General features: G+C 41.1%; 1 protein-coding gene across 2 annotated transcripts in view; it reads right to left on the bottom strand.

Annotated features, from left to right (window-relative positions):
- Positions 1-1,958: 1,958 nt before the first annotated feature.
- The window catches only part of LOC117451980 (dmX-like protein 1), a 56,871-nt gene continuing 35,410 nt past the window's right edge, over positions 1,959-23,419 (bottom strand). The window contains exons 32-51 of one of the 2 annotated variants that reach the window (XM_034090374.2): positions 23,057-23,245; positions 22,717-22,793; positions 18,559-18,680; positions 17,400-17,657; positions 16,749-16,951; positions 16,251-16,399; positions 15,938-16,023; positions 15,642-15,843; positions 14,281-14,398; positions 13,822-13,884; positions 11,948-12,034; positions 9,711-9,829; positions 8,411-8,555; positions 6,954-7,014; positions 6,398-6,525; positions 5,825-5,902; positions 5,513-5,604; positions 5,311-5,363; positions 4,758-4,975; positions 1,959-2,792 (exon numbers count right to left, since the gene is read on the bottom strand). In XM_034090374.2, coding sequence (XP_033946265.1) covers positions 2,562-2,792; positions 4,758-4,975; positions 5,311-5,363; positions 5,513-5,604; positions 5,825-5,902; positions 6,398-6,525; positions 6,954-7,014; positions 8,411-8,555; positions 9,711-9,829; positions 11,948-12,034; positions 13,822-13,884; positions 14,281-14,398; positions 15,642-15,843; positions 15,938-16,023; positions 16,251-16,399; positions 16,749-16,951; positions 17,400-17,657; positions 18,559-18,680; positions 22,717-22,793; positions 23,057-23,245 — 2,679 coding nt within the window. In that variant the 3' untranslated portion in view covers positions 1,959-2,561. The remainder of the gene's footprint in view (positions 2,793-4,757; positions 4,976-5,310; positions 5,364-5,512; positions 5,605-5,824; positions 5,903-6,397; positions 6,526-6,953; positions 7,015-8,410; positions 8,556-9,710; positions 9,830-11,947; positions 12,035-13,821; positions 13,885-14,280; positions 14,399-15,641; positions 15,844-15,937; positions 16,024-16,250; positions 16,400-16,748; positions 16,952-17,399; positions 17,658-18,558; positions 18,681-22,716; positions 22,794-23,056; positions 23,246-23,419) is intronic. The other variant, XM_034090376.2, reaches the window with a different exon arrangement.

The raw sequence follows: 23,419 nt of genomic DNA, 5'->3' as shown, positions 1-23,419 counted from the left end.
AAGATGAGCAAAATTAGAAAGAAAAAAAAACACTTTCTTTGATAAAATTGACTTTATTCTCCCGTTCTGTACATTTAGTTTGGCTTTGATAAAAAATATTTAATCTCCATTTGCTGCAGGAGTACACTTCAGTTTCCAACCACTGTGATTTGTGGGGGGAAAAAATGAAACACATCCTGGTTGTTCAAGCGGGAAATAATGAGCAAAATCAAAGTATTCGTGACCCATCGAGAGGAAAAAAATAACATTACGTCTGCCTTGATAGATGGCTCAGTCGATAATCCATAATATGTTTAATAAATATACCTGTTTTATACAGAATATTCTTCATAAAGTGGCTCTGGTCATATCTACGATTTATGATTATGCAGTCATCATGAGAGGCCTATAGATCTATGTATATACATAACTAATACATCCGAAAACGTATCCTCCCTGAAATCAAAGGTGTTTCTCTACAGCAGCACAACAAGGGTTTATGGGTAAATAGCTTCATTATATTCCTTCAGACTAAACGACTATCGGACAGTTTGCATTAACCTCTTCCTCACACATGTGGAAGAACCTTCATATTACACACTAACCTAGATTACATTTCCAAAGCATATACTGAAGGCAATCTTATGATTTAGGATGAAAAGTAAAGCAACTGAATGATAATAGAGTTATTCCTATAACCGTGACAAAGCAACTGATGAAGCAAAGCTGATAATACTCCGAACACTACAAGGCAAACAATATCGTCTCCAAGGCGGTTTGCAATCATGGTCCGTTTGGAAATTAGAGTTGGCAGTAAATGAAAGGGAAGTGCATTGTTATCGGAATAAAGTATTTTCACAACAAAATAGTATGTTCATTCAAATTGTACTACTACCCCCATTGCAATCGTACACCAACCCCTTTCCATTGTCAACAGCAAAGTGTCCTGCTACATGTCTTATCATTTTACTGTTACTATATGCAGCCAGAAATGTATTATGGTATTCACGTGTCCCATTCAAACAAGTCCTTGTAAATTAAAACTACTGTGTGCAACTTAATATCAATAATCATCAATATTGTGAAGAGCAACAAAGTACTGTGCCAGTGTGGTTTAAGTAGTTTTCAGATAATAAGGACACTTAATAATACTACCAGTTTAATCTAGGCTTGGATAAACACACTTCCTATATATTCAATTTATTATTACCAAAGGATAGACTGCTTTACCGACATCCGGCCTCATAGTCATATTCACTACACTACATCTTATCTAGCTTCATGATTATGTGCAAATAGAGTAATTTGAGAAAATGCGCATTCAGGTAGAACGTTGGATAGCGGCACACACATACACTCATGTCCCACTTTACCATGAGCTTGATTAAAAGAATGTTTAAACAGTTAGGGAAATATCCTTATTTTCTAACCGAACACTAGATATGATACTCTTTTTTTGCTGCGGGTTGACTATGAAGTTTTAGCAGCTGGTTAGCTTAGCTTACCTAGCGTGGCTCTGGAAACGTTTTTGTACGTCTTAGCCTTTGTGCTAAAATGGCTAGCTTGGCTCAAAGACTGTAGGTAGCCGTCTGCTGGCAGTAACCGTACAGTTACCAGTGGAGAAAGGATGTACTCTTCTCAAACATTTATGCCAGAAAGTGCATTTGCGTAGTAAGTGTCTTAAGATATTTGCTTTTTTTTGTTGCACTAAGCCTATACGAAAGCATTTTCCTGGTTAACAACAGCCAATTGCCTGTAATTAAAACCTGAAGTGATAATTGTGATATTAAATGGTGTAATTCCCAAAGTGTGGTTTTACCACGACAAACACCTGCTTTCCCAACCAAGCTGACTCTTTGTGTAAAACAAAAAAATGGAGCACCATAATGCGCCTTGTGACTGGATATAATGTGCTTTGTAGGACACTGGCCTTACTGCATTGTGCTTATGGTGACGTCCCCCCCCCCCCCCCCCCCAATTATCCTGACTGTACAACACAGTCTACTATATTTTACCACCTTAACACTTCAGCTTCCACCCCCATGATGCTTTGCTAATACGGACTAATAGACTGTGATGAGAAGGACAGCGCTGCGGCGTTAGACTCTTCACAGTCACTTCCACAGCTTCACTTCCTGTGCAAAAAAAGGCTCCCCACGTGATGTCCAGTCCTCGCTGAGACAGCAGTTAGCTTTAATAAGTCTGCAGCAGTTTTTTGTCTCCTTCAGTTAATTCCGATAGACTGTGCCCTCGGCATTACCCGGTGGCCACTTTAACTGCAGGTTAAAAACGTGTAGAGGCTCCTGTGATTGGTCGGCTTCGGGTCATGTCCTAATCAAAGAGCTTCGATGCGATCGCTTCACTCTTGGCCCTGGCATCAGACTCACTGGATCTCACTCTTTTCAGTAGTCTTTTGAGTATTCCTCCTTGTTATTTAATTCTTCATTTACACTGGTTCAAAACACTCATCATTGTTCTGTCACGGCCTGACGAACACTGTTCCAGGTGTAGAGGCGTTTCCACGGTAGCAGTACTGCTAGATTCACATTATAATATTAAATAGCTTTCACCAATGTATGCGTCTATATTATGAACTTGACGTCACTGTTGTGGTTGTTGTTGTTATTGGCGACGCTGAAGCGGTTGGGGAGGACCCTCATCTTCATGGTCCCATCAGCGCCGCAGGAGAAGATGTGATTGGCCGGTCCCACCTCGATCTGCATGACGCCGGTGCCCAGGTTCCTGAAGAGTGACTGGCGAGCGTGTTCGTTGGGAAAGTTGTAGAGCGGACACTGTGTGGCCAGGCTCCAGATCTGGGAGAGAAGAGAGGAAGAGAAAAGTTAACAAAGAGATTATTTTTGTGTTTAAGTGCTGCATATTGAAGAACCTCTGAGGATAAACACAGAGCTCCACGACAGTGGAGCATTCAACTGCTACGTTGATTGTCCATTTTCCCAAGGTACTTATACATCAGGATGAAGCACCATTTTATTCTTGTCAGGTTGAGTATGATTAGGACTTATGTTCCAGCTACCAGTACAATGTCTCTTTCTCTCTCTATTTCAATTTCATTTGTAAATCATTTTCCTATTTAGCTAGGTGTTGCCCCACAAGGATCCTCAAACTCAGGAATTAGCTTTATCTCATGTACACTGCTTTGTTGAATAGCCAAATCAGGTAATGCTCACCCCGTCTGTTTATTTCACAAATGTGTTTTATAAGTAAATTAAAAACTGTTTAATATGTATTTGGTTACATATTTGCATTTTGTTGGAAAGTGGCCATTGTATAAGTGCAATAATTCCTTAATAATTTGATATGTAGCATTCGATAGATACACATATGTGTGTACTTGTGTATACACTATGCATATATTTCCACACATCAATGTTTTAAAATAGCCTAGTAAAAATACACTTTAAATAAAAAATGTATACACCAAACATAAATTCTAGACATTTGTGACCTGCTTTCAAATATTTAAATCTTCAGGGAACCACGGATAGCTCTGAGCAACTTGCATTGTTTGAGTGGTATTCCCGGCCTGGGAGCTTTATTATTTGATAAGGTATTTCAAAGACTGAAGGCTGTTATGTTAGTTAATTTTCCACTTTCATGGACTCTCATCTCATCACTTCAACATTTTAAATACTCAGAAATCTGCAGCTCACCCACGCTACATTTCCAATCAGTCGATATACAATGAATGGCCTCAGATGATGGAGTTTCTGGTAGCAATCATCCAGAATAAAAGCCATTTGTATTTCAAGCAGATGTGCACTGCACCATTTCTCATACGTCTGCAGTGTCAACCTTGGAGTGACAGCTGTGTGATCCTCGCCAACACATTTAAGTCAGAAAGATGAAAGAGCTGCTGTCTGTGGGGATATAATATCTGCAGACCGTCACGTCTCCTGCCTGCTCAGTCGAAGCGTTTTCCTTTGCGCTCTAACTGCGTCACGCCGCTTTCACCTTACATTTTAGTCCCCGTCATTCACACTGTCGTCCCAGCAGGTGGTTAATCATAAGAGCGACATTTGTTTGAATGACTTTGATAGGGCTCAGTGTCTCCAGGGATGAATGTGCGACATCTGATTGTTGATGGGGGGGGGGGGGGGGGGGAGGGGAGACACTCACCCTCCTGGGACCAGGCGCCCTGCAGGACTCTTCTGACAGGTACAGGGAACTTCGTGTCGAGGGTTTTATTAAAATTGTTTCTATAATCCAAGTTCTTACAAATTACTGCCCCCAGTGAATCACTCATGTAAAACAATGACTTTCTGGGAAAAGTCTAGACTGAAATCATTATTTCGGGGGGATTTCAATAAAAAAGATGCTTATAAATATATTTTTATATATTAAAAAAAGTAATTTAGGAACCCACCTTGCCTCAGTCTGAAGGGACTTGGCTTGGACAGCAAAAGGTCTCTGGTTCGAGTCCCGATTGGACCAAAAAATACGGAGACTGGCAGCTGGAGAGGTGCAAGTTCACCTTCTGGGCACTGCCGAGGCACCCAACCGAAACCCCCCAAACTGCTCCCTGGTGCCAGAATACTAGCAGCCCTTATGCTCTACCACCTTTTCATCAATGCATAGGTCCTGTTTGCATGTGTGTGTATTTCCGGCGTATGTGTGTAATTGTATAATTGTATACTACCAGTAGAGTGAAAAACTGAATTTCCCCTCGGGGATTAATAAAGGTCCATCTTATTCTTAATGTCAATGAAATATACATCTCAAAATCTATCAAATGTATTCAACACAGGTGTTGTTAATACCTTGATGTTGCCCTCAGCTGACCCGCTGATGAAGCAGTCCTCGGTGGGGTCGACAGCCAGAGCTTTGACGGGGGAGTCGTGAGCCAGGAAGCTCTGGCGCTGGTGGCGGGGGGCGAGCTCCAGGACGCTGATCCAGCCCTTCCTCCCTCCCGTGATGAGCAGCTGCTGTCTGCAGGCCATCAGGAGCACCGTGGCCCCGGACTCGTGGCAGCAGAACGCTGAGGAGAAGGATGGGATATTTGTACTTTAGGATAATATTTGGAATAAGGGCTGGAAATTATGTTTATTTTCTCTGCCAATTATTTTTGCAAAATAAAAAAACAAATGTCTCAGCAGATGTCTTTCATTTGTTTGTTGTGTTCCACCAACAGTTCCAAACCAATTACTACTACAGTATATAAGCAACTTTCTTATTTAAAAAAGTGAATATTCACATTTGAGACGGTGGAAAGGGGTTATCTATATATTTTTTATTATTAAATGATTAGCAGTATTATTGCAGATGGCTTTAGGTGATTCATCAAATAAGCAGTTCTGCTGAGCTGCATCTCACCATGCACCAGGCTGTTGGCAGGAGTCACCAGAGTGTCCCACAGACACACGTTCCTGTGGAGGCGAAAGAACAACAATATTACTATCCAATCAGGGCAGGCCATTATCACTGGTCACAGCGCAGTGGAGCTGAATTCAAACGATGCAGCAGTTCATTAGAAGTTCATGAAACATAATTCAATTGGAAAATTCTCCTCTCGAACCTGTTGTCTGTTGAGAGTCCTGCAGTGGCAATGAGGGAGGAGGAGCCCACGAAGACAAAGTCGTTTGCTGTCTTGTTGTGGCAATGCAGCGTCTGTCAGAGAGGAACAAAGAAGGAAAGAGAGAAGCAGGAGATTAAACAACACATTAGAATAACAGGAAGAAAGTGCGAGAACATCGGCACCCCCTTGAAAACGAGATGGTGCATCTCAAGGGGTTTATCAAAAAATAAATAACATTTCTAATAATAATAATATCTTGAAAGAGAAACATGTCGGTTAAATAAAGGTCCATCGGCTCAGTGAGTCTCTTACCAGGTATGGTTTGGGAGCAGTCCCACTGGTGTTGGTCTGCCAGAGACTCAAACCTCCATCAGCATCCACGATACCAAACTAAAAACAACATCCAGAGAGCATATATCAGACTTTGCTCAAATAAAGTTAGAATAATCTTTTATTTTACATCAGAGAGAAATAACATACTGTCCTCCTGCTGTGTTTGCGTGACTTGGCTTGGCTTGTTCTCAAACTATCTTCCAAAACACGTCAACAGCGACTAACAAACACTCAAACTAAAATCTAAATCTGATGGTTCTTCCAATTTTTTTTTTTCAAGCATATTTCACTCTTTTGGCCAGAGAAGACGGTACTGGCACAGGAGAAGCACCATCTGAGAAAGTTATCAGCTCGAGGCGACTGCCTGAGTTAAGAGCAGTTGAATCACTCGGCTGAATAACAAAATGTGCTCGAGCCAAACCCCCCACTGAGGTTTGTGCCTGAACGGCAAAGAGTGAATATGTTGCTAAATCAGACCTCACATCACAAAGCAGTTCAAAGCTAAGAATAGTCTGACTTCTGGGTGTGGTGGTTAAGTGTTTAAGGTGTCACCTTGTTCCCCTGGTGGTTGAATCGTATCCGGGTGACTCTGGAGTTGCCTGGACTCCTGAAGCAGATGATCTGCTGGGAGTGGCCCCACTCGAACATCCGGACGCTTCCATCCTGTGCCCCTGTCAGGTCTGAAATACAGAAAAACAAAGTGTGCCGTCAGCTCGTTTATCCGTGCATCTCAACGAGAATGCAAGTCCCAACACAAGGTTTTAGCATTTCTTAGTTCCGCAAAATCTTCCATATGTATAATGGATGGGAAATGGTTTATTCACAAACAAAGAAAACAGCCATTTTTTGACGTGCTGGGAATCATCCCAGCCAAACACCTAACAACTGAATCCCCACTCTGCAGGATGACTGATAAGTGATGTAACAAACAGGGCTCACTCAGCCTTACTAAATCCACCAAACTGGGACGAGAAGAAAAAAATAAACTTGCTAGATATCTACACATGATAAAGTTTGTTAGTTTGCCCCTTTAACATAAGAGACATGATGTCCTTATAGCAAATGTAATATGCATTTACGGTTCTAATCCACCGACAGTCGTACTTACAGTACGGCAGTGTGGGATGGGAGGTCATTCTTCTCACATTGTTGATATTTCTCTTGATCATCTGGGTGACGAAAAGTGAAACGGAGGAGAAGAAGATGTTTAGTAAGCCAACTTCAGTAGAAACAAATATAAAACTTTATTATGATAAACGTTAGTTCTTTACAACAGAGAACAATGTACCAGTCGACACTTAAACAATATGACGCTATACTAAAGCTCTCATCACTGCAGCTTCCTCTCTGTTAAACTAATGGGGTTGCCATTAAGTTTTATGTAAATGTTAAAAGTGCCTTAACATTTACCCAACAAGGTCTAAAAAAGGCTCATCTGTAGATAAAATCCAATTAATGAGGTCAGAAAATGCTAATCGTAATTATGCCAAGGCACATATATAATGCTGCATAAGTAACAGCATAAATGGATGGTGGCTCTACCATCATATACTGTAGCATAAATTGTCTTAATGTAGTGAAGCTCTGTTATTATTTCCTGTCATGTGTTTTGACTGGTGGCCAAGAAAGGCAGACATTAACAGCAATGTCTGCCAGGGATTTTATTTATTATTGTCTGTAAACGTATTCTGCTCCAACCTTGAGCTCCAGCCTGACTGGTTGGTGAAGTAATTAGGGCTCCAACTGTCCGCTCTGCTTATCGAGATCAACACAACATGACTCACCGCTGACTCGTTTCCAAAACACTGCTACCACCAAAATAAATACCCCTGCTGACTGCTAATGCCAAATGTATCTGCTCAGTAAAATGGCTTTGAAAGATGTTTCTGTTTTTATAAATACAAGTATAAGAATGACAGAACCTGCTGTCTCCAAGCTGTAGCAGTCAGAGCATCTGTGTTACTTTGTAAATCATGGAAGGAAGTTCATGTTCGTAGCCAAGACGCTTTTGGTAAACTGAGGCCAGATTAAAATCAATTATTGATTAAAGTTGTTTAAACTGCTTTGAGGATTTTGCTTCCAGTACAAATAAGGGCAGATCCAGAGCAACAGACCTCATTAATCAAATCCAGAAAATGTGTGTATAGTATATTAAACCTGTGGAAATAATACTAATGGTTTTTTTCAAGGTTTATTTTAACTCCATAATAGATTTGGATTCATTTCCAAATTACAACAGTAGAGGATCAATTAAATTATCATTGAGGTATCTGGCAAATAGTTATCTAGCTTTGGTTTTGGGCCATTTTATCATTTCATGGTAGTTTTCCTAGACTGGTTTGGTAGTCTTAGACTTGGCTGATGAACAGCACTTTTGTTCTTAAATGGATGACACCCTCTTAACACATCCACCTACATTCAAGCTCCAAGGGTGCAATGTAAGATGCTTTGTGAAAGAGTTGTCAGGTATGTAAATATGCAAATCACTAAAGCATGAGAACACAGATGGGGCAAAGAACAGCTCAGGTAAATTCATCTCACAACACTAGATGTAGAGCTGCTCACCACGGCTGCACCCCGGCCTGTCTGCACCCCACCCAGCCACGGCATGTTGATAGGGGTGCCCGGGCTGCTGTGAGTGTACGGCGTGGTGCCGTGGATGGTGGCAAAGTCATCGCGTGCATGCACCACCAGGAAGTCATCGGCAACACTGCAGGGACAAAATATTAGGTTAAATTGTGAAATGAATTTCATTAAGCTAGTGAAATCTTAAAAAGGGACAAACGAGAAGAAAAAAAAAGATGAATATCAGTGCTATCTCTGTGCGTTCAGATTTTAATGTTCTTTAACTGACCTATTTATTCTCCTAAGAGTCGATGGAAAGTGATTAAAATCACTGTAATGCATCAGTGGCAAAAATGAAAGGCACATTTTCCCAGTTGGTCGGATGTTAAATTAGCCATTTAAACACACAGGAAAGTCTTCCAAGAAGAAATGATAACCCTGTATGGAAAATAACAATCAAACCAGAAGGATCTTGTCTATAAGTTAACGTGTGCATTTATTGGTAAATATAACTGGTAGCAGGTATTAGGGATACACAATATGAGGACCCCAACACTTTGGATATCACAGTAACGATATTCCCTGCGATGAATCAGATAACAAAGTGTTCTCAGTTCACTCTTTATGCTGCTCTCAGTTTACTGCTAAAATGCCATACATTGCTTTCTGAATTCAGAACAGGATCATTCTTTTAGTAAAGAAATGGAACATTGGACAAGAAAGAGAACACTAAAGGCAGGAATAAAAAAGTATACTGTTATTTTTTAAATTGATGTTTTTAACAACAACAAAAGATAATTAGAACAACGCACACTGACGGAAAGTGGCCCTGTCCATAGAAAGAAGCAGCTATACACAAATATATCTATTAATAATGTGGCACATGCAATAATAAACACATAATAGAGATGCATATCCACCACCTACACAATTACAGAACCAATCACATTATCGCCAGCCCACACTCAATTTAGCTCTCTTGGCATGAGGGTGAAAAGTGAGTGGATGTTACTTTGGGTGAACTCTCACAGCAAACGACAGACCACACACACACACACACACACACACACACACACACACACACACACACACACACACACACACACACACACACACACACACACACACACACACACACACACACACACACACACACACACACACACACACACACACACACACACACACACACACACACACACACACACACACACACACACACACACACACACACACACACACACACACACACACACACACACACACACACACACACACACACACACACACACACACACACCCTTTGGCTTCGGCCTCCTCGTCATCGATCCATGTCAAGATCTGTGTGGCCAAGATGGATGACACATCCAACTCCTGGATGTCATGGGTGGAGGCCATGACTAAACAATTACGATTTGCCTGGGAGACAGAAAGACAGACATGACATGGGAAAAGAGAGAGGGGTGACAGAGACGATAAGGGTGAGGAAAATAGGGCGACTTAATTTAACTTTTTCAACTTCATTCTGCCTGCGGCCATAAAACCATCAAACTTCCTTTAATGATGACCTGAGGTGAACCTTCCTTTGATCACCAGCAGCACTGCTTCCCTTTAAATAAATAGCTACATTAAAGTAAAATAATCCGTGTGAACCTCTCCCTATATCAAACAAAGAAAACACGGGCAACATCAAAGGGGCTAGGATATGGTGTAAGAGTTGTGCCACTGGCCAAGGATTTCATATGTGCTTTGAATTGAAAAAGTGTGTTCTGAGACTGTTGGACAAAGTTAATTTGATGAAGTTTGTAAAAATTCAGTTTGAATCCCCAACATTTTAAAACATTCAGCAGTTAGCTGAGCATTTTATTACGTTGTTTGTCTCTACTGCAAAGCATTATTGCCATCAACTGCTGTATTGAATGTTTTAGATTTGCCACTCTGGGACTAGTAACATTTACATATTATAACGTTTAAGCAAATTGAAACAATCGGTTTACACATCCAGCAGGCTAAGAGCAACAATAACATTTATTTTGTGTTTCTGGCATGCTCCTTGCAGATCTGTGTTTGGTCTCCACAGACACCAGAGGGAAATGTCTGGCTCTTTAGCTGCGAAACGCTCCACTAGGCGGTGTCTGTCCAAAACAATGAGCTGAAAGATGCTAAAATTCCCCTTCGGAAAAAAGGAGGGGAAGGGGCTGGGGGTGGCGCCGGATAGCTCAGTCCATATGAAGTCCCCGCTGCCTAACAAGCCGGTTTGAATTCAACTCCAAGTTCTCCAAAATCTAAAATATCTTTAAAAAAGAAATCGTTGGAGGATGTAGAAATGGGTGATTATTCTTAGTAGGTTTTTGCCACAACGACAGACCCCTTTTAACTTTGTTGACACTCTGGTAATACAACTATATTGATGAAAACAGCTCCGAGATGTTTGGCCTAATCCAAACACATACGCACTCTCGCTAAGTGGTCCTATGACGCGGGGTTATCAAGTGGATCGCTCAAGCCAGCCGTGTCCTATCTAGTTAGGTGCGCGTTCACATGAAAGGGGTGGTATCTGGAGCATTCGACCAATCACAAACATGGAGAAGCTTACTGACAGCGCAGCGTCATACTTCCTGAATGAAAAGTCAACTATAATATTAGACATATGAAGAAGTTAAACTTTAAACATCCATGACTTAAACACTTTATCCAGGATAAAAGCCACATAGCTGCACCTGCAAGGTGAATACAGCTGGAAAAAGAAAAAGTTTGAATGCGTACATTAACAGGTTTATGATATCACTGCCCCGTCTAAGACACGATCTGACTTTCATTACATTTGACTCGAGTGTTTCGTCAACTTAATGTGTTGCTTAAAATAATACTTCTGCATACAGTATGTGACACTGTGAGTGTTGCACGGCCAGATACGGCTCAGCTGACTCAGATAAGGAAATATGTGATACAGATGTGATATGAATGATACTGGCACACATCGACGTCTGCACTCACAGTGCCCCGGACTGTACTTAATGTTACTCTGATCCGGTTACTTTTGTTGTGGCAGATATTTAAGTAAGCTTTCTTAACGCTAATGTTATAACAGTCAGATTGCTCTGAAGATGGGAGGTGATATTCTATTAATGTTCACGTTCACACAGTCAGTTGATTTTTGCCGGCCGTCTTTCCTGCAACGGCAGTTTTTCTGTATTTCCTTTCTCCTGTAATATGACTTGATCACTTTAAACTCCGTACACTGACCTCTGATTGGTCAGCAGGCGGTGCTTTCACTGAGTTGAGCTCTTAGCCTGCAACCTAACCTGCTCCGGGGCAGGTTAGCCGCTCAGCAGAAGTTACCATGGTGATCTAGCCCGCTAAAAAGAGAACCAGCGTCGTAGGACCGGAAACCCCGAGTTTTCCCTGAAGTTAGCACGCTAAGCAAAAATCCGGCTTCGTCGTACAGGCCTCAGATGGCCAGATAAATAGACAATGAATGGACGATGATATAATTATATTGTACAGTTCACTGGCATCTGTGTGTGAGGGTTGTACCTTGTTGATGGCGAAGGCGGTGATGATGTCAGATTCCTTGTGGATGATGCGTGACTTCCCTCCGGGGGAGCCCAGATCTGACTCAGCCTGCACAAAGGAATACAAACGGACACAAATCATGGAGATTCAATTATTATGGTTGATAGGTTGGTAAACATTTCCAGAGGACAAATAACAGCCATTACTTCAGATAAGGCACATTTCCTTTCAAGTTACAGAACCAATGATCTGACAACATCCATGAGAGGGGATGATGAATGAAGTCTCAAATCATTTGCTGTAGCTGAAGACAACAGGGCTGATGTTATCACAGGCCTATTCTTTGTTTTCTACACTATGTTATATGTGCACTTTGTTTATCTTGCCTCTACAGGTTAAGAGATGACATGTGAGGTGCATCAGGCCACCCTGTTAACCACAGCAGCCAACATAAATGGGTTAGTGCCATTAGATTGCATGAGCACAACAGCCCTGGAGCGATTAGCTTTAGCACACACTGTGCACTGGAGGTCCTTCGGGATGTATGCAGTGGCAAAGTAGGCTTTTCTGTAGCTATGCATATTGTATAGAGACGTAACATGTTGATGTTATTGTCCGACAGGCATCCTTTGAGCATGTGATTGAATTAAAGTCTTTACTGCATTTATTCAAGGGAAAAAGACCATGTCTTCTTCTGTCAGATGGAATAAAGTAAAACTTGACTTGCAAAAATCTAAATATGGTGGTTTGCCATTTTGGCCGAGCACATAATCCCTATGGGGAGCAGATTCACTCCGACAGTGTTGGCCCATTAATCAGAAGCTATTCAGCTTCTGTGCTTGTCCTCCGAGGGACTGGGTTAATTAACACTGAGCCAAATGGAGTAGCTACAATGTGGCAGCGTGCACAGCGAGAGCCAGAAGATTAGAAACCTCTCTGAAGCATCAACGCACAGAGCAATTTCAGATGTATGGTTCACATTCACATTTAGGCAGCTAGATGTTGGATTAATATCATACACTGACAGGAACATTCAGTGTTCATTGCCCAGAAAATAGACATACTGTAATTCTGTGAAGATGACAATATATGTTTCTGAGATTTGATGTGACAGTTCACATTTACTCTTCCCAAGTAGGAGGCAAACAGAAGGAACATGATGTGCAGTTCTCATATCCAACAATGGTATACGTTGTACTGCCCACACTACAGTAAGGGGATGTGAATTATGTTTCATACAGTATTCAACATCTGCACAAATTAAAAGTACACAAAGTACAAAGTATTGCATACTGTATTACGTACTGTTTTGAGTTACCAGAGATCAGACGGGCATGGTTAAATATATAGATATGTAAACTTTAAGCTTCCACAATTGTCTTTTATCAAAAACCTTTAGAGTGATGCTCTGGGCCGTCACATGCTGAAAGGCTTGGGGGTAATATGTGTGACTAATCACAAAGTTGATCATTTTGCCATTGTCATATGAAGTGAATTCATTTGAAAGTACTTCCTGCAGTCTGCATGTCACAATCATGCAATCCTAAATGAAGGCTTAAAATAAACATTTAATTGACATGCTACAAAAACAATCAAATGGCATGTTGTAACTTAAAGAAATCATTTTTTTGTATGATTACAATCTCCAAGGTTGAGTTTCTGTGTTTTCTCCAAATATCAGTTTGAATACTATACAATTAATTTAGTGTATAAGTTAGCACTTCTTAAAACAATGTTTTATCTATGTGCAACAATGAATAGATCTAAACAAATCATTCGGGGCAGATCTTGGTTCTTGACAGTTCTCAGTAATTGGTGCCAAAGACACAAAACTGAGATTTGGAGCCCATCCCACTCTTATATATAAAGTCACACTGAATCTGAAGCAGCAGTACCTGATGGTTTCCTGTCTCCTCAATCCCTGAACATTTCATATTGTCAGTCTGGTCCTCACTCGCCTTTAATGATTGGGGAATCAGCACAGGGGAGTCACACACACAAAACACACACAACATAGAACAACAACCAGTGATGAACCATGCAGTCAAACACAAACAGAATATGAATTATTTTGCTGTTAATCAAACAGGGTGTTATTATTGTAATAAAGCATCAACATGCAACTGGAGGCGGTAATAATACCTGAGGGTGGCATGCAGAATAAAAATAATGAATGCACCAATAGGGATGTAAAAGCCGTCACGATGCAGTTTGCCTTGGGCCAAATACAGATGCTTGTGAATTTTAGCATAACAAAATACTCAATGTGTTATTCAGGGTTAATTAGGATGTGCTAGCTGTGAAACATGGAGGCACTTCATGCAGAGGGTCAGCATGATGTAAACACTTGGTACCTCATTGGGGTCCCGTTTCTTGGTGAAGATGTTTCTGATGAAAGTCTCCTGCACTTCCTCCTGCTTCACCAGATACTGCCACAGGCGCTTCACTGGCAGCGCTGAATGGTGGCTGGTCCTGAAAATAATACAACACCTCCCGCATATTAACACTAATACTCATTTAATCAGCTGCATCAGATCACTGAAGCACAACAACACGTGATACGAGATATCATGTCAGATTTGAGCCATCGGTGCTGATATGAAATCTCCACATTCAAATGCACAGAACAATGCTCCGAGAACAGTAAATCCCTTCAGAGAGTGCTGTGCGGGCCATGTGGAAATCGATAGGGGTCAGATGAAGGATAAAGCTTAGATTCCATGGATATCTTGAGACAATTTCTAGATACATTTAACGGCTATGGATGTGTCTTACAGATATATCTGGTGCTGAATGCTAAAATGCAATCAATTGAATAGCATCACTTATTCATGATGTTTAAAAGGGTCTATCTGTAGGCTCCAAGCGATATCATAAAAGATAAGTCATCTGCTTTGTCAACACAAAAACACACTAAGGCTAAGTACTTTCAAATTCAATCCAAGTTTAATACCTTTTTTAAATCTTCTCATAAAATAAACAAATATTTTTCAAGCTACGCCGAGGAGGTTATGTTTCCTGCTCGAGTTTTTGTGCACATTGGTATATCAGCAGGATTGCAGAAGAACTACCTGATGGAAGACGTTGCATGGCGGAGTAAGAACCAAAAACAAATTGGATGAGTGATTGGAATCATGGGGCGAATCATGAATTATCCTTCACTTCCATTAACACTGGGCGGTGGTGGCAAAGTCCATAGGGACTTGGCTTGGCAACTGGAAGGTCACCAGTTCAAGTCCCGGACAGACAAAGTGCTACCGAGGTGTCCCTGAGCAAGGCACCGTTCCCTAACTGCTCCCCGGGCGCCGTACATAATGGCAGCACACTGCTCCTAACAATAGGATGGGTCAAATGCAGAGAAACCGTTTCGTTACATAGTACCTGTACTACGTAATGACAATAAGTTGAATCTTCAATCTTCTTCTTCAAGATAGAGCTTTTAGGCTGCATTCATTTGGCGTCTGAATAATTGGACAAATGAGTTCCCTCAGATTCAGGTTAACGTCTCCTCAAATCCGAAAAATAACTCGGAAACAGATGGGATCAATGGGATGTTGAAACGCTCCGAGAAATTACATACAACACATATTCTTTATAGCCTTACAACTTATTAAAGCCCCTGAAAACAAGGACACAAGTCGGAAACACATCCTCCAAACTCGGGACCATCTAAGAAGCATGTTGACGCACTATTGGCTACCGCTCAAGTTTGTACCTGAATGGGGTGTTGGAAGGCTCGAACAGGGCCTTGTGTCTGAGCAGGGCGGGGCCAGGCGCCGTGGTTTCATCCTGGGGGGTGGTGGAGATGTACTTTGAAGGGGGGCCCCCGAAGATCTCCAGCCTTTTCTGCAGCACCTGCTCCCAGCGCTGCAGCGTCTTCAGCACAGCGTGACACAGAGGAGAGCACACAGGCAGGTCTGCGTCAAGTGGAAGCAAGAAGGCAATAAGATGAGCTCTTAACCACATCCTGGGACTTTGTACAGAACAGTGTGCGTGCCTTCTTATGTTTACCTAATAGATCATATCCTGCCATTGGGTAAAAGGTTTTGAGGTTGACCAACACCAGCTGAACCATTGCCAGACGCATCAAACACCAACTGAGAGGGGAAAGAAAACATTACAAACAAGATTACAATCTTGGACATGAATACTCTGACAGGGTTCAAAGCCCCTTGAAAACTGGAGGCATAATAGTGTGTTCTGGCAGTGCTACTGAATAGAAAATCAAACACAAAAACAGCTGCGGGATTACAGAGGGCAGGTTGAATTGAGGTGAAGATGAGTCGCTCTTTGCAGTAATATGCGCTCAGTGCCGTGTCGTTACCTGTATGAGTTGTGGTTTGAATGCTCTCTGTGCGGAGAGCTGGGGTCAAACACATCTTCATATTGATCATCATCTTCCTCTTCATCTTGACTGTCCTGGCTCTCCTCCGAGTCGTATTCAATTTGGTTTTCTGATTGTGGCAGTGAAGGCTAAAAGACAGAAGAACATAAAACTAAAATTAAGATAGAGGCAAATGGTTTTGGCTAAACTAAATGATCCAAAGAATAGAAGAAATATGCTTCCCATCTTGCTGTTGCTTACCTGGTTTACTACTGGTCAGTTGTACAACATGTTAAAGGTCGATATGGTAGATACAAATTATAAACGCCCAGTCTATATAAATATTAATTATAATCAAAATACTGTCAAAATATAATGACGTTGTTCGACATTAACCACGTATTTGATTTATTTCGTAATAAAATGTAATACACTCAGTGGTTATGAAAAGGCCATGTTTTACTAGCTTTGGGGTTTGTTCTCGATCTTCTTGATTACCTTGGTGATAAAGTAATCCCAGATGCTGAGCTCCGGCGGGATAAACCGTTCTTTAAAGATGGAGGTAGCTTCCTGTTTCACTACAGGGCTGTGCTTGGGACTGGATGGGCCCTCACGCTCTATCCCCGCCTCGTCCTTGGATCCGCTGCGTGAGGACAGGAGTCTGAACCGCCTGGACTTCCTGTCTGAGCCGCTTGGTGAGGCTGGGGTGTCGAGAGACAGGATGTTTGTTAATTTGCTGCATCTATGATTTCAGCTGCAATTCCACCTCTACCAACTTGTGCATTTACAAATGATATACAATACAAATAACAAGCCTACTTTCTATCATGGCTTATGATAATGACATTAGCTTTAGATGTTGAAATGTAAATCGTAAATATGTACAAGAAAAGTAGTTTGTTGTAGACATTTGGTCAAATAGGCAGAAGGTATAGTAGGTTAGGTTTCCTGCCAACCATGAGAGTGTGAGGGAAACAGCTCCCACACTAATAGGTTAATGGATTTCACTTTGACCTACAGACAAGAACCTGATTCATTTAGCAGGACTGATTTGATTTAGCTGCTGGGTCACCTCCAGAAAAACCCTCACAGAGAGACAGTCACTAAGGAAGACTGTGAGAAGGAAAACTAGATCAGATCCTTTCCAACCTGGTGGCGGTGTTCTTGTGAGGCTGGTGGGTTTCTCTATGACAGGGGTCCGAGCGCCTCCTCCGAACACCGACACCCAAAGCTGGCTGTTGAGAGGGTGGGCCACGATGCGGAACAGCTCGTTGCTTGAGTGAGTGGCCATGCCGTGAACAAATAGACTGAGGAAGACAGCAGTCACGATCTCACAGAGCAGCACAGCTAAGCCTGGCTGGCTCTCCTCGCCTGCCGAGCTCAACAGGCGAATCAGGGAGGCGATACCTGGAGAGAAGCAAGGGAGGCGGAGCAGTGGGGAAGGAGAAGGAACCGCTTTTAATAAATACTTTCAATGGGTAAACAAAAAATACTACATTATTTAAAAATAGCTGACTAAAGATATTGAGCTAACTGAATAAAATATCCAATGCACAAAGATGCAAAAAACGTCAACAATTTGCCTTTAAAATGAGGGAAAGCAGAATGTAAAGCCAAATGTACAGTATGTCCACTTATTGATCAATTCATTAAAAGGATTATTCAAAAGAGAAGGCTGTTGATTTAGTTTCAGTTGCCAGACAAAAACCAGCAAACAAAGGGACACAGTTGTGTTTTTTATATATATATATATATATATATATCAGCTAAATGCAATGTAATATATATATATATATATATATAAATATGTTAAAATGTGCAATAAACCAAACATTTTCATTAATACTTTAGCAAAAAAGGCTGACAATACTAATGATTTCCTTTTGCAAACAAATGCCACGCCATAAAAAGGAAAAGACAACAATGAATTGATGTTTCTAACAGGCGTGAGCCACATCGCTGCACTGGGTGGCATCTTCATTTATTTGAATGAACATAAGCAGTGTAGTTTATTTGATCAATCTAAAATAAACCATCTTGATGCTGTACACTCAAACTACTCGTCTGCAAACGCAATGTGTGCTCATATTCTCAAAACAACCGCTTGTTTAAGATAATATTAAGCCTTTTTTAAATGTTCTTATTATCAAACTTTACATATTCACTATAAATGGCAGTTATAAGGCAGTTAATAAGTACTACTGACAGTTGGACGAATACATTGTTCGTTTGGGTCTTTTACTTGTTTGAGAAATATGCTTTTCTCTTTTAACGCTGGTTAAGCTGAGGTTAGTGTTGGCTGAATTACCTGGCCACTGAGCGGGGGGGGTGTTGGGCTGAACGGACTCGTCCATGCTGACGGTTCGGGCAGGCTGCTTCTGAGACAGCAAAACACTCTGATACACGATTCCTGTGAAGTGGTTCACGTGGCTGAGGGAGACAAAAGAAAGCAAGCACACAAGACAGTATGAGGACACATATTAAACATTCAATGTTTGACTGAAAAGTGGAATTTCAAATATGTATTTTAGTGGTGTAAATATATAAAATGTCTAAAGGTTTTAACTTTGATCTGAATTCAGGGATGATGTTTTCAAAGTTAGAGTCAACAACAGTCTGTTCTGTCAAGATATGAAATACTAATGGCTTTATCTCCGGCTAGCGACCCATCTATGCCATTTGGTGGTTGTGAGACTGGCCGTTGAGCGTCCCAGACCAAGCAAGGAGGCAGAGGCAGAACGTCCAAAAATATAACCCGACGTGGGCATTTATTAAAATCATGTACACAAAGTTCACAGCCTCAATCCTGCTGTTCTCCTTGCACACATCCTAACACGACACAAGGATCTCTCACACACACCCAGTTACAAGGAAACAGCACCTAAATACACACATACTAACAAGACACAGGTGAGGGGGGAGGAGACAACACAGGACACCAGGTGCACACAATCATCAGCCACAGACAACATATTATTTGCACCCTGATTACTCTCAACCGCTGTCATCCTTACACCAGCATAACTACTCCCGGCGCTCTCGCAAACTCCCCTATCTATTCAGGCGGAGCCGAGGACCCGACCAGCACCTGCCAGACGACATTCCAATAAATACTACCAGTTAAAAAATACTACCTCAATAATTAGTATAAATCATGTGCAAATGTCAACTGTACAATCATGCTAATAAAGTGCAATATTACCCGGCTCGAAGCCGTCAGTCCATAGTGACGAAGTTACCTTCGTCACAGTGGTAGAGAAGAAAAAGCTTTCTGATGACGGAAGATTCAGTACTCAATTTCTCACGTCAAGTTGCTTTTCAACACAAAAACCTTGGATTCTTGCGGAAGAAATACAACAGGGAATATGGGATGTATAACACGGCAGGGAGTCTATTAAAGGTGGGGTATGTCATTTATTTCAGAAACACTTTGTTATATTCCATGGAATGCTCTTCACATCCCGATAGCAATGAATAAATTAAATGCTTTGACAATAAATAGATAAAAAAAATGTCATCTGTGGAAGCCGTGGCGCAGTAAAAAGCACGACCAATCATTATAGCCGGCCCGGCTAAAATAACTGGATGGCCTACCTGCCTGTCAGCCTTCCATCTGTGCACAAACTTATCTCATGCCCTCATTGGTCATGTGCGCGTTTGTGTGTGTTGGAGGAGGGGCTCTGTAAGGAAGGGGCAGATTTTTTTCGGTTGTGTATTTTCAAATTCTAGCGCACTCAAGCTGGTTTCTCCAAAATTACCTACCCCACCTTTAAGTTTTCAACATTCAATAAATCCACTTTAAGCCTCTGCTAAAAAACATCAACCGTTGACTCCACATCGAAAATAATCTAAAAGACCAAGAGAACTTTATTCAGAAGAAGTGTCTGTCTGGATTTCTCAGAACAAATTTGAATCAAAAATAATTGTATGATGCAACAGAAAGCACTGCAAATGTACAGTCACAGTATCCTCTATATACTGTGATATATATGGAAGTACCAACACAATTAAACTGAATTAACATGTAAACCGACAGTAAAGAGCATGACATGTATCAAAACACTGCCAACGTGGTGGAAACTCTATTCTAAACCATAGAAACCTATATCCTGAAATACTTTTTGAAAAATCACACACACCGTCTTATCCCTGAGTCTCTCTTGCACACCAAGAGAAAGACACAGAAGCACAAGTTCAGCAATCCACTGCGTTTTTTCCGCTGAAAGAATAATGAATGTTTTCTCTAAAAACTGTCTTTTTGACAATTTTTAATCCATACAAGCAAAACTATCTCTGGGGTCACAGCACTGTTGCTTTAAAGGTCCCAGTCTGGTCAAGCATAAATAAAAATGATTGGTACAATATCAAACAGTCTGGCAGAAGCATGACAGGAAGTCACACAGCAGCACAGCTGTAATACAAACACACGCAACCACCCATCCAAAGTTAAGATCCCACTGGGTTTTTGTGAAAGTGATTGGAGTTTATAGTACATACACGTCTTTAACAAAGACTATGGGTAAAACATCCAATTAAAATGTACAATAAGGGTGACAAACAACACCCTTGGGAATATCATTAATCATTTTCAACATGATCTCATCAGACAAGTGACCAACATGTTCTTCTCTATCAATGTCCTAAATCACACCACCATAGCACTTTGTAAAAGCAGCCTAGGGCATGTGCTAGACGCTGAGACGTTTTCCATAAACAAAGTCATCTTGAAAAGCCTTTACTACTTTATTATATTTCTTATGTTTGACTTAAGATGTGTGCATTTTCTTTTAGCTTGGTTACCAGTAGACATGTCCCTTCCCCCTTTTCTCTTATTATTCTGCTCCAATAAGTTTAAACACAGGCACATACACACACAGACGCACACACCAACACGAGGGTGCAAATCAACATCATTTTGTCTTTCAAATGCTAATGCGAAGAATAGGAAAGCTAAGTCAGATCACTCTTGATAAATAATCCAATGTCTATAGAGCTGTTATGGAGTTGTATCAAGGTGAATGTGGCGGGAAATTAAAAAAGAATGTATCAAAGTAATCATCACTTAGGTCATATAAAGAATTCAAGAAGCTTGGTCGGAGAGAAGCTAGGAAGAAGATGCACATTTTGAACTCAAACCCTTAAGAGTCAGGCTAAATGAGAGCATTGTTTCAGACACTGGGTTCATGGGATAGGCAAAACTATGTTCCCTTAAATGTGCAAAATAAGTAGATGGCTCAACAATTGCTCAGGATTAATGATGCAATAAAGTTCACTATGAAGCTGCAGATGTAACCCCCCCCCCGCCCCCCCTGTGACATGACAGCCCAGATGCTCAATATCTTAATATCCCAGCTTGGGACTAGTGTTAATTTCGTTGACTAAAACTATGACGAAATATGTTCGTCAACAACCTTTTTTTCCATGACGAAAACGAGACGATGACGAGATGGCAGTAAATAATAACTGCAACAAAATCATGCAATATCGTTGACGAAAAGTGACGAGACGAAAATGTAGTTTACTAAATAAAAACTATGCGAAAATCTCTTTACTTTCGTTGACGAAAAATGAGGAGACGAAATATTATCAAAGATAACGTTACATTTCTGATAGTCAGTTTTTCTCCCAGCAGTTCCATTTCCGGTGCTGCGGCAGGGCAGCAGCTGTGTGTCTGTGCTGCGCCCGGCGGTACATTTGAATTACACCGGGCAGTGGCACACTGTGAACTGTCAGGAAGACTCGGGTCTAACTCATGGTCTAACTAACCTTATTTAACAGAAAATAAAATGGCAACAACAGGGTTTAGGAGCAGTGGTCGCACTCGCGTTAACCGAATACCCCCCCGTCAGCGCGAGTGAGTGATGCATTGTGCACTCGACGGGTAATAATGGATTATGACGGAAATGTTACGATCCTGTCCGTCAAAATGACTGACACCGAAAAAGTCTAAAGCCACCACTGCTTGGGAGAAAGAAACGATGTGATATTTGGGCCCATTTTCGCTACAATGAGGCGGAGAAAAAAAGCGAATGCATTGTTTCTTCAGAAGGGAAGCAATGTGGCCATAACACAGCTGGTAAAAACACCACAAACCTGACCAGATACTCTCTGCAAAGCTGCTCAATCATTCAACCTGTGTTTTTCATCAAATAAGGACAAGATAATAATCTTATTTATTTATATACTAAAATGACAAATTATTGGTTTTGGCTAGACTAGTTTGACTGAAATGTTCTATATAATCTGATGACTAAAAAAGACTCAACAGTTTTCATTGACAAAAAGTAGACTAAAAATAATTAGTTTTCTTTGACTAAAATACTCAGACTTTTAGTCGACTAAAACTTGACTAAATAAAAACAGGATGAAGGTGACTAAATATGAAATGAGGAAATTTAACACAGGACTAAGACTAAAACTAAATAAAAAAATAGCTGACAAAATGAACACTACTTGGGACACTAACCTGTGGGTGTGTCCATCACACAGACACTGATAGATACAGGCGGACAGGGAGGCAGCCAATGTGTGCATCACGTAGATCTGAAATAAAGGGAAATCCAATGCATTAAATAAAGTTTGAAGTACACAAAAACTAAGTCAATTAAACACAAACATTTAAAAAGAACCCTGAAATGTACCTTTTATAGATGACAATTTAATTTCACAATTGTGGCCATGTTTCGTCAAAACCTCCAACATATATGTTTCATATCTGTACTGCAGATTATTATTAGTTAGTCGCCAACATATACTGTTTGATGACACCCATATATCTGCAATACGCTTATATTATCCACCCTTACCTCATTGTTGACAACATCAGGGTGTGGAGGAGAGTCCAGTGAATTGATGGTCTGTAAGATGTCATGAGCCAGGTTGGTCAGGTAGACGATGGGATTGGCCACCACCGTCTTTACGTTTGCCGTGCAGGCCATCAGGAGGGGGATGGATGTTGGTTGGCAACATGGCATCACCGCCTGCAGGGAGTCATCCTGTGGGGGGGAATCAGAGAGTAAGGCGTCTACAGGTACACTAATACAAATGCTAGTTTTGACAATGTAGATTATGTGTAACAACAACAAATATTTAAGTGTTCACAATAAAGACTCATAGCACCTATGCAAAGGGACAACTGCATAACCACAAGTCACCCTCACACCACAGTT

This window comes from Pseudochaenichthys georgianus, chromosome 9, assembly GCF_902827115.2.
Source record: "Pseudochaenichthys georgianus chromosome 9, fPseGeo1.2, whole genome shotgun sequence".
NCBI classification, from domain to species: Eukaryota; Metazoa; Chordata; class Actinopteri; order Perciformes; family Channichthyidae; genus Pseudochaenichthys; species Pseudochaenichthys georgianus.
This window is presented reverse-complemented; position numbering and strand designations above follow the sequence as displayed.